Source organism: Manihot esculenta, chromosome 4 (genome assembly GCF_001659605.2).
Source record: "Manihot esculenta cultivar AM560-2 chromosome 4, M.esculenta_v8, whole genome shotgun sequence".
Classification (NCBI taxonomy): domain Eukaryota; kingdom Viridiplantae; phylum Streptophyta; class Magnoliopsida; order Malpighiales; family Euphorbiaceae; genus Manihot; species Manihot esculenta.
In genome coordinates this window covers 7,936,139-7,950,764 of record NC_035164.2, presented here as the reverse complement: position 1 = coordinate 7,950,764, position 14,626 = coordinate 7,936,139, and the positions used below count along the sequence as shown (strand labels likewise).

The following is a 14,626-nucleotide window of genomic DNA, read 5'->3' as shown; positions in this document are numbered from 1 at the left end:
TGCTCAGTATCAGGATATGTTGAGAGGGTCCACCCCAATAACGACTAATACTGAGTTAGGTAAAACTTACCTTATCTCCTTCTCATACAAGTGGGTCATTGATTATAGTGTCACGGATCACATGACATGTAATTATTATATTTTTGCCAGTTTTCAATCTCATAAAGCACTTTCTCCTATTACCATAGCTAATGGATCAACTTATAATATTGAAAGTTCTAGGGCTGTTAAACCTACTCCGTCTATTACCCTATCATCTGTGCTAAGTTTACCTAATCTTACCTTTAATTTAATCTCTGTGAGTAAACTTACCAAAGACCTAAATTGTTGTGTCTCTTTATTTTATGATCATTGTCTCATTCAAGATCTTGTAACGAAGGAAATTATTGGTAAAAGACATATATATATGGGGGTCTCTACTTTTTGGATGCATGGGTGCCTTGGTCTATTGCTTGCTCCAGTGTCGTGTCTCAGTTCGAAGTACATTATCGGTTGGGACATCTTTCTTTACCGATTGTAAAGAAGCTATGCCATTAATTTCATAAGGTATCTTCAGTGGAGTGTGAGTCATATCATTTTGCCAAATATCATCGAAACTCTTTAAGTTCTAGAGTCAATAACCGAGCTAAATCTGCTTTTGAATTAGTTCATTTAGATGTTTGGGGACTATATTCGGTTGGGTCTAAGACTAAATTCAGATATTTTATCACTTTTGTGGATGATTTCTCTAGAATGGTTTGGATTTATTTTATGAAGTATCGTTCAAAAGTGTTTTCTCATTTCTTTGCGTTTTGTGCTGAAATCAAGACTCAATTTAATTTTTCTGTGGAAATTTTGTGAAGCGACAATGCTAAAGAATAAATCTTAGAATCATTCCAGGCTTATATGACTCAACATGATTCTTCACCAGTTATCATGTGTTGATATACCCGCTCAAAATGGGGTAGCTAAAAAGAAGAATCAGCATCTCTTTGAGACTGCTCGATCTCTATTGTTTCAAATGTAAATTCCTAAGCAATTTTGGACCGATACTGTCTCTACTGCATGCTTCCTTATTAACTGCATGCTCTCCACAATACTAAATGGTAATACTCTCTATAATATCATCTTTTCTAAGAAGTCATTATTTCCTCTAGAACCATGACTTTTTGGCAGCACTTGCTACGTTTGGAATGTTAGACCTCATATGACTAAACTTGATCCTAAAGCTTTAAAGTGTGTCTTTTTGGGATATTCTCGCCTTCAAAAGGGGTATCGATGTTACTATCTAGAGTTCAATAAATATCTAGTCTCAATAGATATAACATTTTCCGAGTAAATTCCTTTTTATCCTGTTGCATAAACCTCTACTGGTCAGGAGGAGGACGATGAGTGGCTCATCTATAGAATCACATCTGATGGTGGAAACTCCTTAAATATGCCTTCTACTGTACCATCTGATGGTGGCCTCCTAGTACTCATCCTCCTGTTAATTCGTTCGTTATTCAAGTTTACTCTCGGAAACCAATACCTAATGATACATGTCTTGTACCAGAATTTTCTTCGCCATTGGATCCACTACCGAGTGACCTTGACCTCCTCATTAGTCTTTATAAAGGTAAATGACAGTGTAAGTCTACCTATTATGTTTCTAACTTTCTTTCTTATGATCATCTGTCTCCTTCTTCTACCTCTTAATTGTCTCTCCATGTTCCATTTCTTTACGTAAGATAGTTAAAAAGGCCCTGACCCATTTTGGATGGCGTGGTGCAATGTTTGAGGAGATTAAAGCTCTAGATGAAAATCATAATTGGAAACTAGTTGATTTACCCTCTAGCAAGAAGATTGTGGGCTGTAAATGAGTTTTTGCCATCAAAGTCAATCTAGATGTTCTGTAGTGAGACTTAAAGCACGTCTTGTCACTAAAGGCTATGCACAAACCTATGATGTTGACTATTCTGACACTTTTTCTCCTATGGCCAAAATAACCCCAGTTTGCTTGTTTATCTCCTTAGCTGCTTGTTTATCTCCTTAGCTGCTTCTTAGCATTAGCCTTTACACTAGTTAGATATCAAAATTGCATTTTTATATGGTGACCTCCAAGAGGAATATATATGGAACAACCACCTAGGTTTATTGTTCACGGGGGAGTATGATAAAGTCTGTTATTTGAAGCAATCTTTATATGATTTAAAATAGAATTCCCGTGCATGGTTTGGTAAGTTTAGTGAATTTGTTCAAGAATTTGGATTAAAAAAAAAAGGTAAGTGTGATCACTCAGTCTTCTTAATAAAATTTCAGATGCTGGTATTATTCTCTTTATTATGTATGTTGAAGACATTATCATTATAGAGAATAATAGTACACGAATCTCTTCTCTCAAATCCTTTTTGCATGTAAGTTTTCATACGAAGGACTTGGATCAGCTTAAATATTTTTTGGGAGTTAAAGTTTTAAGGAGTAAAAAAAATTATAATAATTATTTATTATAATTGAACTTTTATTATAATAAATATACTTTATATTTATTATACATGAAAATATTTCATGTAAATGCTTATGCATAGATGTAAATCATATACTTACTATTTCAAGTTTTATGTCAAATTCTTCGAGTTTAGATGAAAGAAAAGCTTATTTTCTTTTTCTACAAAGATGCTTAGAAATATTACAATTGACTTAAGGCATGAAAAATATTACCTTTTGCAATAACTAAAGTATGAAAAGAGAAGTAAAAAGCATACAATAGGTATATAATTTTTTAGCATAACCACTTAATAAAATATTTTATATATGACAATCAGAAACTTGGCATTTATTATATTATTACAAACAGGAATTCATTTATAGGTAATTTTTCTTTTAGAATACATATAAGATATATTTATTATTTAAATATAAAGTTTAACTTAAGAAATTTAAATTAAAAAATCATTTTGTTAATTTAAAAAAAAACACTTTAAGCATTATATTTGTCATTACTTTTTAAATAGACTTTTAAACTTTTAGACAAACTAATAAAAATAATTTAAAAGTATAATAATAATTTTAATTACATATTCAAATTTATTTTTAAAAGTACAATTTTGCCCTTAAGTTTATCCCTAATAACAAAAAAATTGACTGTTTAGTTTAGATTCCATCACACTAAATTCCTATCAATTTTATATTTTCAAATAAATTACTCTTTCATCTCAATTTAATATAATTATTTTAAATTTTCATTCCCTTAATTTTGTAATTATTAATAATATCATCTAGTAATTTTAAAGAAAGGAAAGGTCACGGCAAGAATAAAAACTAAAATTTATAACTAATCATAAAATTGGAGAATAAGAATATAACTAATAGCAATATTAAGTATGAAATGAACTAATTTTGCATATAAAGAAAGTTAAAAAAGTAAATAATCTAATTTTCAAAATATAAAAATCATATCATTATTAGTAAAATAATTTGGTCACTCCCTTCTGCCGAAATTTAATTCTAAATATAGTTTTTAAAAATAAAAAAAAAAACCCTAAATTTAATTCTAATTCTCATTCTTAGTAAAAATCATATCAGAACCAAAATGTCCTAATAGTCAAGAGTAAACAACTGAACAATATTATTACTGGGTACAAGAAAAAATGATATTGATTAATTGGCAACCTACAGTGTTACCTTTATTAAATTTTGCAACTAATGAATGTATAATTATTGGAAGAAAAAACAATTAAGAGTATTTCGAGACAATATTCATGTATGGTTGCTGTCATGTTGATCACCAACGCCTCCAGGCTAGAGCATCTGCAAGGAAAAAGGGAGGATATTAGCAACTCACTCCATACAAGGATAATAGAAAATAGCGCAGCTGCATTTTAGCTGAATGCTATTGCTTACTACTGCTAAAGGAAGCTATACATGTAGCCATGATTTAAGCTAGAATGAAAAACTAAATGTGCATAATCATGATTTAAGCTAGAATGAAAAACTAAATGTGCATAATCGGTCGGTGCATTTAGCCCACATAATTGAAAACTAAATTTCATCGGTTAACTGAAGCCATTGGAACCAGTCCCTCCCTAACACAGACGGGTCAAACCCCATACAACTCAAATCAATCAAAAGAATTACAAAATATAATTCGTAATAACACACATAATCAGAAAATAAATTTAATCGGAATTCAGAAGTAAGAAATTTCGCATCAAATCATCACAGATCAGAATCAAATAGAAATTAAAAGACTATGCACAAACCCAGAATCACAGTCGTTCACATGAACCAGAACAATGGGCGATGAAGAACCTAATACAGAACAATGATACAGCAACGGATGAATCATCTCGCATTTGGGTTCATGATTCAACTTCTGTGCTGGAGAAGACAGCCGATGCATTATCTTGCTTTTGGTTCCTGCTTCTGGCCTTCAGGGTTTGAGAAGACAACAGCTGTGTCTTCTCAAACTCAAAAGGCCAGAACCATGAGCCAAAAGTGAGATAAAACAATGAATGAAGATGCATCGGCTGTATGCCTGTGTCTTCTCAAATCTCAGTCTTCACGCATAATTTTCAGAACCAAGATGAAGGCCGCCAGGAGATAAGCAGAGCAATTGTCATATGAAGTTATTTAGAGAGAAGAAAAGAAGTTGAGAGATAGAGGGAAAGAAGATGAAGATGGAAGGCATGAGTCAATAAGAGAATCGAAAGAAGGTAAGAAGAGGCATGAAGTTTTTAAAGTGAAAAATAAAAGGGTTTTGTGACGAGGCTCAAAGTCACAATATATTGTGGAAATTGGTTCTTTTTTATTAGTTCAGTTTTTTTTTTCACTAAATTAACTGAACTAAACCAATTAACCAAAATTTTTTTAAAATGAAAACTGAAATGAGATAATTAACCGAAAACTGAACTATATCCATTGGGGTTGATTTTCAATTAAACTAATTAATCTTAACCCCTAAAAATAACTAGGCCTTAATCCCAAACTAGTTGAGGCTGGTCATATTGAAACTTTTTCACCATTTAGCTTGCTTAGATTATTCTATGCATAAAAATGAAAAATTCGTATTATTTTTATTTGAAAACAAATACAATTCCAAAAGTTCAATGAAGTTAATATTTGCTCAAAAATAATTTCAGCAGAAGGAAGAACATGGACAAACCAAACCAAGAGCATCCGCTGCACTTCTATGAGACTCTTCGCCGCAAACTGAAACATACATATCCATTAGAAGTTCCCTCTGCTCCGCTTTCAAGTGTTTTCCTAGGCCCCGGGCAACCATCTCCATTTCAGGCTTCAAAATAACAACGCATTTGTGAGCAAGTCATAAACAAGTGGAATAATCACCCTCTACATGCACTTCCAAACAATGATTAAAAAACATTGGTCTAAATTATAATACCAACAAATGCACAAAGCTACAAGAGGCAAGGTAATAATCCACAAATAACATTTAGCAGATTTGAATCCATAGCAAACATAAATTTAAATTAAACTTTAAAAATTAAGAGAGACAAAATGCCTACCATCAATTGATTGTAATATGTTCAATCATATGTAATTGAAATAAAAGTAAAATTTATTAACCTAATTGTAATAAATTGATCTTGTGTGATCACAATAAAATTCAGTTATCAGTTTAGTGATTGTTGGTGCAATTTAACCCACTTACGACTTTGGCAAAAAAAAAACCCACTTAAGACTGATTAACTGGCTATGTGGACTGATTTTTATGACATTGAAAGAAATTATTTTGAATAAAAAAGGACCATAAAGGAAAAATGTACAGTAACGTCAACAAACCAACATCATACCGACGATTCTTCAGGAGGAAATGTTCGGAGAATAACGCATATCTTTGACAGTTCTAGTACTGCTTCAGAATGTTTACCTTGAACTTCCAGAGCCTGCACCCAATAGATAGCAAAGGTAGAACATCAACTTAATGAAACAACCAAAAGTAGATTAAAAGACAATAAAAACGGATACTTTATTTTTTCTTCTTCTAGAACAGACTTTTGAGAAGGCAAGAAAGGACATTGAAATGCACAGAAAGGATTCTCAGTTTTCTCAACTTTAAACACCCCCATCCAAAATAAATAAATAATAAAAAATTCAGAGTGAGGCAAGGATTTCAAAACTCATGTTTGTTGGCGAAAAGTCTTAGACACAAGACAAATACTAAAGAACTGTTTAAAGAAAAAGCATAGAAATTTGGAAGGAAAAGAAAAGGTGAAGCAAGATAGGAAAATACATCAACTAAGAAATGGTTTCTCCAACCTGCTGTCCCCCATCTCCCTAAAAATTAAGAGCTAACGATGGAAGAGCTGTGAATTTTATGCTAATGGATCTAGATGTAGTAAATAAATTTGGACAAAGAGAGAAGCCTCATTTCTTCTTCTGTTCTCTTCACACACTTTCTTGCCTTTTCGCCTATTTCTTTTTTGACTGAAGAAATAACAGCTTACCAAGCAGCATAGCAGTTGGTAGAATGGCCAAATCCTCTGTTTGCAATAATAATTCATCTATCTTCCACAACCATTCTTATTTTTCACATAAATGTAGCTTATTTTAAATTATTATTAATTTCACAAAGCATCCCCGTTGCCCCATTCTTCTTGCTCAAATAGCTGCACAACTTTTTCATTTCTTCCTTGTTAATGGTTGTTCCTAACAACAGCCATGATTGAAGAGAATGCTAAACAAAAATTATAATCTTATCAAGCATGAGACAAGCTGGACATTACATATCAAACAGAATTCCCAACACAATCAATTTTGGTTCTCCTAGCTCATGATCGGTTTCATCTGACAACAGATGCCAGGCCTGTTTAATGAAATAATCATGCAAGACTCTCGCTACCTTAGTTTGCACCCATCATCAATCATCTTCCATACCTAATATTTAGAAAGTTATGGTGACAGCATAATCACAATGACTACAAAAATAAAATATTGGCTGCCACTGCAAGTGCACCGGACATATGCATAGAGGCGATATAAGAATGGGAATTAAAGGGATTAAAGGAGCAACATTACTAAGAAAAGTTAAATATCCAGTTAGTTGCAACGAAGTACTTATCCAGGGCTGAGAAGAGGTATCCCGGTTAAGAACAGGAACTGGAACAGAAATTAAAGATGAGAAAGAGAAGAAATTGAGATGAGAAATAGAAGATTAGAATTCGATCAGAGAAGAAAGAACCAGATTGGATGAGAAGAGAATTAGGTAGAATAGAGAGAGAACAATGATCTTGTTATTGATTCTCTAAGAATGAACCTAAGGTACATTACCTTTCCCCTTTTATAAGGATGCTGTAACCATCTCTAACTACTTGAGCTGACCTGTAGCTAACTCAGTAATTCCCTCCAAAACTCTATAACAACTAGCTGCTATTCAAACCACTTCCCTCCAAAATACATCACACGATCCCAGCTCACTTCTTCACATCTCCCTTTTTCCTTCTTCAACTAAAGCCCTCACATAAAATTTGCCTCCTCTATTATCCTTGGGATTGGAGAGTATCCCTAAAATGTCCCTGAAGTACAATCAAATTTATAGAGTTCCCAGAGAATGATGTGACATTCTGTCCACATTACTCCAAAAAGAATTATTTGAAACAAATATTAGAAAAATTTCAGCATCTCCAAAATTTTGGCCCAGCAGCAAAATAAATTTAGCATGCCATGCTAATAAAAGGTCAAAGAAAACATTGTTCATTCAAATGCACGCGTGTTCATTAAGAGTCACTTGTAGTAAGATCATGAACTGCTAAGAGGACTGAAGTATTACCCATGCCTGTAAGAAACATGATCGAGTGCGTGCAGCAACAGCTGCAGACACCATTCTTGCAGCACGAATATTTTCAAGTCCAATGTTTTCAGCAAGCCCAGCAATGAACTGCTGTGCATCTTCACCATCAATTTGAATAACATTATAGTAACTTGGAGCCCTGGAGCATTGCAAAGCGAGTTGCAACAGTAAGGAACAAGCAGAAGCAAAATTCATGAACTAGAAACTAACAGAAAGGTTCAAGCAAGCGTAAACCTCAGACCTGCTGCATACATTCAAAACATAGTCAACAGATGTACGAAAGAAAGCATCCCGAGTATTTGTGGTGTCAAAGGAGACATGTACTCCAGATGTCCTGCATATTCGACGTAACTGCTCACCCATACAGGCAAAGAAAAATCCATTGCGTATAGAGAATCAGCTAGTGCAACCAAAATATGATTAACTGCATCTTTGAATCGTAAACAAAGAAACCATTTCTAAAATTCTACTAAATTTAGCAGAAAATTTTATTAACCCAAATAAAGTCAAAGAAAAAGGAAAAGTAAATGTGAACTTAAGCAAGACGAAGAAGAATCAGCTTCCAAACTTGGACACATATTGAAGCAGAATGCCTATAATGCATTCATATTCTCATCAATCAAGCTGCACATATATTAGTTTTATCCAGATGAAAGAACTGGATTAGAAGAAAAGGTAAAACAATACCACCAAAAGACAGCTACTCCTCTATCAAAACTGGAGAAACTGTCTCTTGTCTAAACCTCATTTTAATCAGCCTGATGTAAGCTCAAACCAAATTAAAGTACCAGAAAGTTTTAATTGATCAAAGTCAATTATAAAGGTCAAAACAAAGGATGCAAGATAATCAGATAACAAATGGGATTTTCATATATGATATTTCCATTATTTTTTCAGATAATTGTATTAGCAGTAGGGATTATGTGACCCATACACCAATATCCTTTTTTTCCACACAGTGCGGTGGGGGCTAAGAGGATATCAAAATATTGTTGATTGTGTTACTATAAAAGGAATGGAAAGAGGAGACAAATGTGATGACTCAAAATGAAAATCAAGAAGTTCTTGGCATGCAAAATTAAAGCATTGGTATAACAAACAAAAGGATCCAACAGCACTGACTTGAATTATATCATGCTCTGTAACATCCTTTCCACTTGTTCTATAGTCCGTGATTGCTGGAAATCAAGTTGATGAGTTGCAACTAGCACAAAAAATATTAATAGCATTTATTGAAAATTCAGAAATGTGCATCCTTTACCTGCAGCAAAGAGCAAGGCCAGCAATAAAGTACAAGTAAATACAACCTCATGGACAAGACTTTTAAGGCATAGGCATAGAAACAGCAGATAATAAAAAAAAAATAACAAAGAAATGTTACTCAAGCTAAGGAATAGTTGCAAACTTGCAATGAATACAGTTCATCCCAAATTATCTTAATAGAAATGTTATTGAAGATATGGGAAGTGGGAATGCAAGAAAACAAAACTCAAATTGAGGACACCTCACAAATATTATTTTGACATATTAATCCCCTAAGATCAAGGAAATAAATTGAATAAATTATGTGGGGTTAATTACAAATTGATGCCTAAATTTTAAATCATGAAAATGTCATCTTGAACTTTATAAGCCATCGGAATTGAAGACCTTGCCTTTTTTTAACTTAGATTCACATATAAAGTAATTGAGTTCATAAATTGCTTTTACAAACAAAAGCAATTAGAATGTTAATTAAACTTAAAAAGGTTAATCCCTAAATCCAAAGTTTCTCTAAAATTCAAACATTTTATACAAGCCAAACAGGTAATATAAATATTTGCCAATTTTGCCAAACAAATGTTAGGTCAAGAAGAAGGAAAAAGGGATTCAGAATTTTCCTCAATTGCAATAATTTTCAAATTTAGTTTAACACTTTAATGATGTAAAGTTGAAAGGATAATTTGTAATCACCCCTAAGAATCTTTTTTTTTTGCTGGAGGTCAATAAAATTTCATTAAGAAGTAATACACCTAAAATTTCAAGTTGATTAAAAAAGAAGCTCCAGACTAGGATCAATTACAGTGTGCAACACAATGTTTTTAGTAACAATACTTCGACTCAAACCATTCATAAGTAAAGAATTTCAATTTCAATCCCAAAATTTTTTAAACAAAATTTTCAAGGAAAATTCTCATCTAGTATTTGTCTTATTTATTAATGAAACAAAAACCAATAGCAAGAATTACACTTTAAAAAATTCCAACTTAAAACAAAACTTTCTCTTGGAAATTCTTACAGATTATTAACCCAATTCATACAAGCCATATATTAATATGCAGTCTGTTTCGTAGGAAGTTGTAACCATAAGCAAATTTTGTCATACAAAAATATTAAACATGGATTGGCTGAAAGAAATTGCCAAGCTGAATAATTGAATTTTGTTTGTTATAATGATAGAATGTACATTGTAATCAATTCATAGAAACATATGACTAGATAAAATTTAGAAGACTCCAACCTCGCATTAATCTGTTGGCCTCCCTCTGGTACTCCTGCTTATCAACCACCAAGTCCTGCTCCGCTGCCGCTGAAACTGGCCACCATTTTGGCAACTTCGATTGACTCCTTACCCTATAACTCCTCCAATCATCTCTCCCCAACTCCGACCCCAAAACCCAAGTCGGAGGTGAAAGGGGATTGTCCAAAACCCTAGAACTCTTCCTCTTCACGGATTCTCTGTCGTTTCCTGCCGTCGCTACAACGACCTCTTTACCTCCAAGACTCCTATCTCTACGAACCACAACATTCTGTTTCGGAATCCTTAACCTACTCCTAAATCCCAACCCCAATTTGATTAAAACCCTAATCACCGAAACTAAAACAAACCCGCAAAGCAATACAGCTCCAGTAAACTGCAGCGTTGATTTGCGACAGGAGAAAACAATCCGATTATTCTCATCTACTGTAATTAGAGTCTTCAAATCATAATAAGCATCTTCCGTCAACGAAACAAATCGATGGAATCTAGAAGAAGTTAGAGATGATAATTGGTTAACATCAAGGACTAATTTGAGACTTTGGCTATCATTGACATGATCGTTAGCTAAAGAGCGCTTGCCGGGATTGATTTCGAAGGTCTTGGTGTTGCGGTTTCGTCTGGAATGGCGAGAACGGCGACGTTTAACAGAAAAAGAGTTGTGGATGAAGCAGTAGTAGTGTGGAGGAGAAGTGTAGGGAAGAGTGTTAACAGAGTTCATTGATTTACATCCCAAGAAAGGAAATAGAGATTGCTACTGTTAAAGCGTCTGTGGGAGAAAGTGGAAAAATGAAAGAGCTGTAATATATGGCTCATATCTTTGTTCTCATCTTTCCCTGAAGTTTGGAGCGCTGCTTACCCTTTGTTTGTATTATGATAAATTACTATTTAATCCCTATACGTTATAAAAAAAAGGAAAAATTATTTTTTAATCCCTAAAATATAACATAATTAACAGATTCGTCCCTCTATGTTTAGAACCCAACACTCTTATCTCTGAGATTTAATTCCATTAAAATTAAAGGTCCCTCCGTAAAAAATTTATGTTCAGTCAATAATTTTCACCTGATCAAAGGAAAAAGAATAAATATAATCCCAAAAATATCCTTATCAATAATAAAAAGAAAAAAAATATTATTTAGTTCCTATATTATGAAAAAATTTGCTATTTAGTCCTTTAATTTTAAAAAATATATTAAAATTTTTTTAATATTTTAAAAAGTCTACTAATTAATTCCTATATTAATTTTATCATTAAATATTTTACTATTTAGTCCCTATAGTTTAGAAAAAAAATTAATTAATCCATCAAATTATTAAAAAATTTACTAATTAGTCACTCCATATCATGGAAATTTTAAATTTTTTTATAATACTTAATGACTAAGATTAACGAAAAAAATAACTAGTAAATTTTTTAAAATATCAAAGACATTTTAATAAATTTTTAAAATGGCAAGCAGTGATTGATGACGAATAGCATCACAAAAAATATTTATATTGAGTTTTAACCTTTTTATTTTTAATAATTTAAATTTTATATATTTTAATTTTTATTATTTTTCTGAATTTAAAATTTAAATTTATTAAATTTTTTATTTATTTATAGAGATTGAGTTTGAGATTTTCTTCCTTGACGAAATTAAACTTTAGGGACTAAAATATTTAATTCAAAAAAATAGAGGGACAAATATATTAATTATGTAATATCTTAGGGATAAAAATGTGTTTTTTCCTTCAATTCTTTGAGAGAGGGACCTATAAATTTGTAGGAATTAAATTTTAGAAACTAAAGTATTGGGTTCTAAAAATGGTAATTCGGTCATTTTTCCTATCACTAACGGTATTTTTTACCGAAAAACCTTTAATTTTGACGGAATTAAATCTCAGGACGAAAGCGTTGGATTCTAAAAATAGAGGAATAAATATGTTAATTACGTTATACCTCAGAGACTAAAAAGTAATTTTCTCCAAAAAAAACTCCAATTAATTTTTAAATTTTAAAGGCTAAATAATTAACATTTATTGATTAAAACTAACTAATATTTATATATAATTTTTTAAAATTAAAAAATTAATTAATTAATTTCTTTATAATATAAAAATTAAATAATAAATTTTTTCTATATTAAAATAAAATTATTATTTATTTTTATACTATATAAAATCACAACAATTAATCTTTTAATTTTAAAAAATTATATATTAAAATATTTTTAATATTTTAAAAAATAACTATATAATTACTCTATTAATTTTAACAGTTAAATATTTACTATTTAAAAAATTCATTAGTTTTGATTTTTTAATTTAAAAAATATAGTAATATATTTTTAAAATTTTAAAAAATTATTATTATTTAAGGTTAAACTCTAATTAGTTTTATTATTTTAAAAAATTGATATTTTACTTTAAAATAAAATTTTACGTAAAACGTTTTAAATTAAAAAAAATTCTATTTTTTAAAGATTTTAAGTTATTTTTTATAAAAACTTTGTAAAATTTAATTAAATATTGACATTAAAATATACAATTTTAATAAATATTACCAAATATTAAAATGGATTATTAACTAAAATAGTGAATATATATACACACAATAATATTAAAACTTTTGAGATAATTAAGAATTAGTACATTAATATATCCAAATTAATATTAGATAATTCTAAAAATATTATTAAAATAATTATTTTTAATATTTTTAATATGGATGATAATTCAATTTTTAATCAAATATATTGAAATTAACATAATTATTATAATATTAAATTGTTAGATTGCAAAAAAAAAAAAACAATGATTATAAGATTATGAAATCACGATATCTTTCAATAATAATATTTTTTTAAATTTTTTATATATTTAGTTTATTAATTTTAATAAAGTTAAAATTTATATATTTTTTAAAGCATCATTTTTATTTATATTATTTATATAATTTAGTTATTGAAAATTAATATATTATAATAATATTATAATTCTATAAAAATTTAATAGAAATTTATATAAAAAATAAATTATGAATATTGTGATGAAAATAAATTTTGAAAAAGCCTGTTATTTTAAAGGAATTTATATTACTGTTTGATATAAAATAAAGGAAATTTATTTTATTGCAGAAGTAAATTAAATTTTATAAAAATTATATATTTTATACTATAAAGGTGAATCAAACTAAACTTATTCAACATTTTTCACATTTTTTTCAGCTTAGGGTACTAAAAAAAAGTTTTAATAAATGGAAAATATTTTTTATTTAAATAAAAATGAGTTACTCCTCAAAATAAGAAATCATTTTCTATATTTTAGAATTTTATTAGATTTTTATATATAAATTAAATAATTAAAAAATATTTGTTATATAAATATTTTTTATATAAAATATTCTTCTCTTATTTATTATACTTTTTATATTTTTATTATTTAAAATTTTTTAAAAAAATTAATAAAAAATATTTTCCTATAAAAAAATTATTTCTACACACTTCTATATATAAAATTATTGATATATTCTATTTTTTAAATTAATAATAAAAATAATTTATTTTTTAAAAAAATTTTAACAATAAATTTTTTAAATATAAATTATTTTTAAAAAATCTATACATTGGAATAAAATATGGTCTGTTTGTGGACAACTAAGGGTGCAATTTTTTTTTTCTAGAAATTACTACGAGGTATTCTTCCAACTAAAGCGAATTTGTCTCACAGACATGTAATAGTGAATCCCATTTGTGCTTTATGTAGTGAGAAGGAAGAAACGCTCTGTCGTTTATTTATGGAATGTTATGATTTTAAGTAATTATGGCTGAATTTTTTATCAAATTATGCAAAAAAAAAAATAAAAATCATACAAACTAAAAAATTATTTTCGATCAAGGTTGTTCTATTCTTTGAATGTTCAATAAAGAGTTTGTTTAACACTCAAAATGTCGAACACGCCATGTCAGCAATGTTCGACACTTATATTCGACACTTATATTCTTGAATGTGTGTACAGATTTAATTTAAAATATTTTATATATTTATATTTTATATTTTTAAAAAAATGGTACAAAAAATTTATGGATTTTAATATTTAATCACTTTCTAAAACTTTAGACAGTTTGATATTTGTTTTTTTAATAAAAAGATATCTCAATTTGACAAAATTTCCATATCTTTATAAAAATAAGAATATATAATTAGTTACACTACCTTTCTCTCAGTCGTTTATATTTTCATACAAATTCAAATTGTCTAAAGTTTTACAAACTGCTTACAGTGGAAAATGACAACACAGAAACTCATAATAGATATTCATGTCTTGCAGGATTCTCTCCTCATAGCCCATG

General features: G+C 29.5%; 1 protein-coding gene across 1 annotated transcript; it reads right to left on the bottom strand.

The window, feature by feature from the left end:
• Positions 1-3,500: 3,500 nt before the first annotated feature.
• On the bottom strand, positions 3,501-11,128 carry LOC110613828. Its single transcript, XM_021755172.2, has 7 exons — positions 10,272-11,128; positions 8,894-8,949; positions 8,013-8,122; positions 7,751-7,910; positions 5,775-5,867; positions 5,123-5,254; positions 3,501-3,768 (listed from the first exon to the last, which is right to left on the bottom strand). The coding sequence occupies exons 1-7, from the start codon at positions 11,008-11,010 to the stop codon at positions 3,760-3,762; spliced, it is 1,299 nt and encodes a 432-aa protein (XP_021610864.1). The 5' UTR covers positions 11,011-11,128; the 3' UTR covers positions 3,501-3,759.
• Positions 11,129-14,626: the final 3,498 nt, after the last annotated feature.

Bases quoted from the DNA above. Each gene is read 5' to 3' on its own strand.
- LOC110613828 (XM_021755172.2), bottom strand. From the start codon at position 11,010: ATGAACTCTGTTAACACTCTTCCCTACACTTCTCCTCCACACTACTAC. The intron at 7,911-8,012 runs GTCTGAGGTTTA...GCAATGCTCCAG, and splicing joins GTTTTGAATGTATGCAGCAG to GGCTCCAAGTTACTATAATG. The intron at 5,868-7,750 runs GTAATACTTCAG...TATTGGGTGCAG, and splicing joins CATGTTTCTTACAGGCATGG to GCTCTGGAAGTTCAAGGTAA.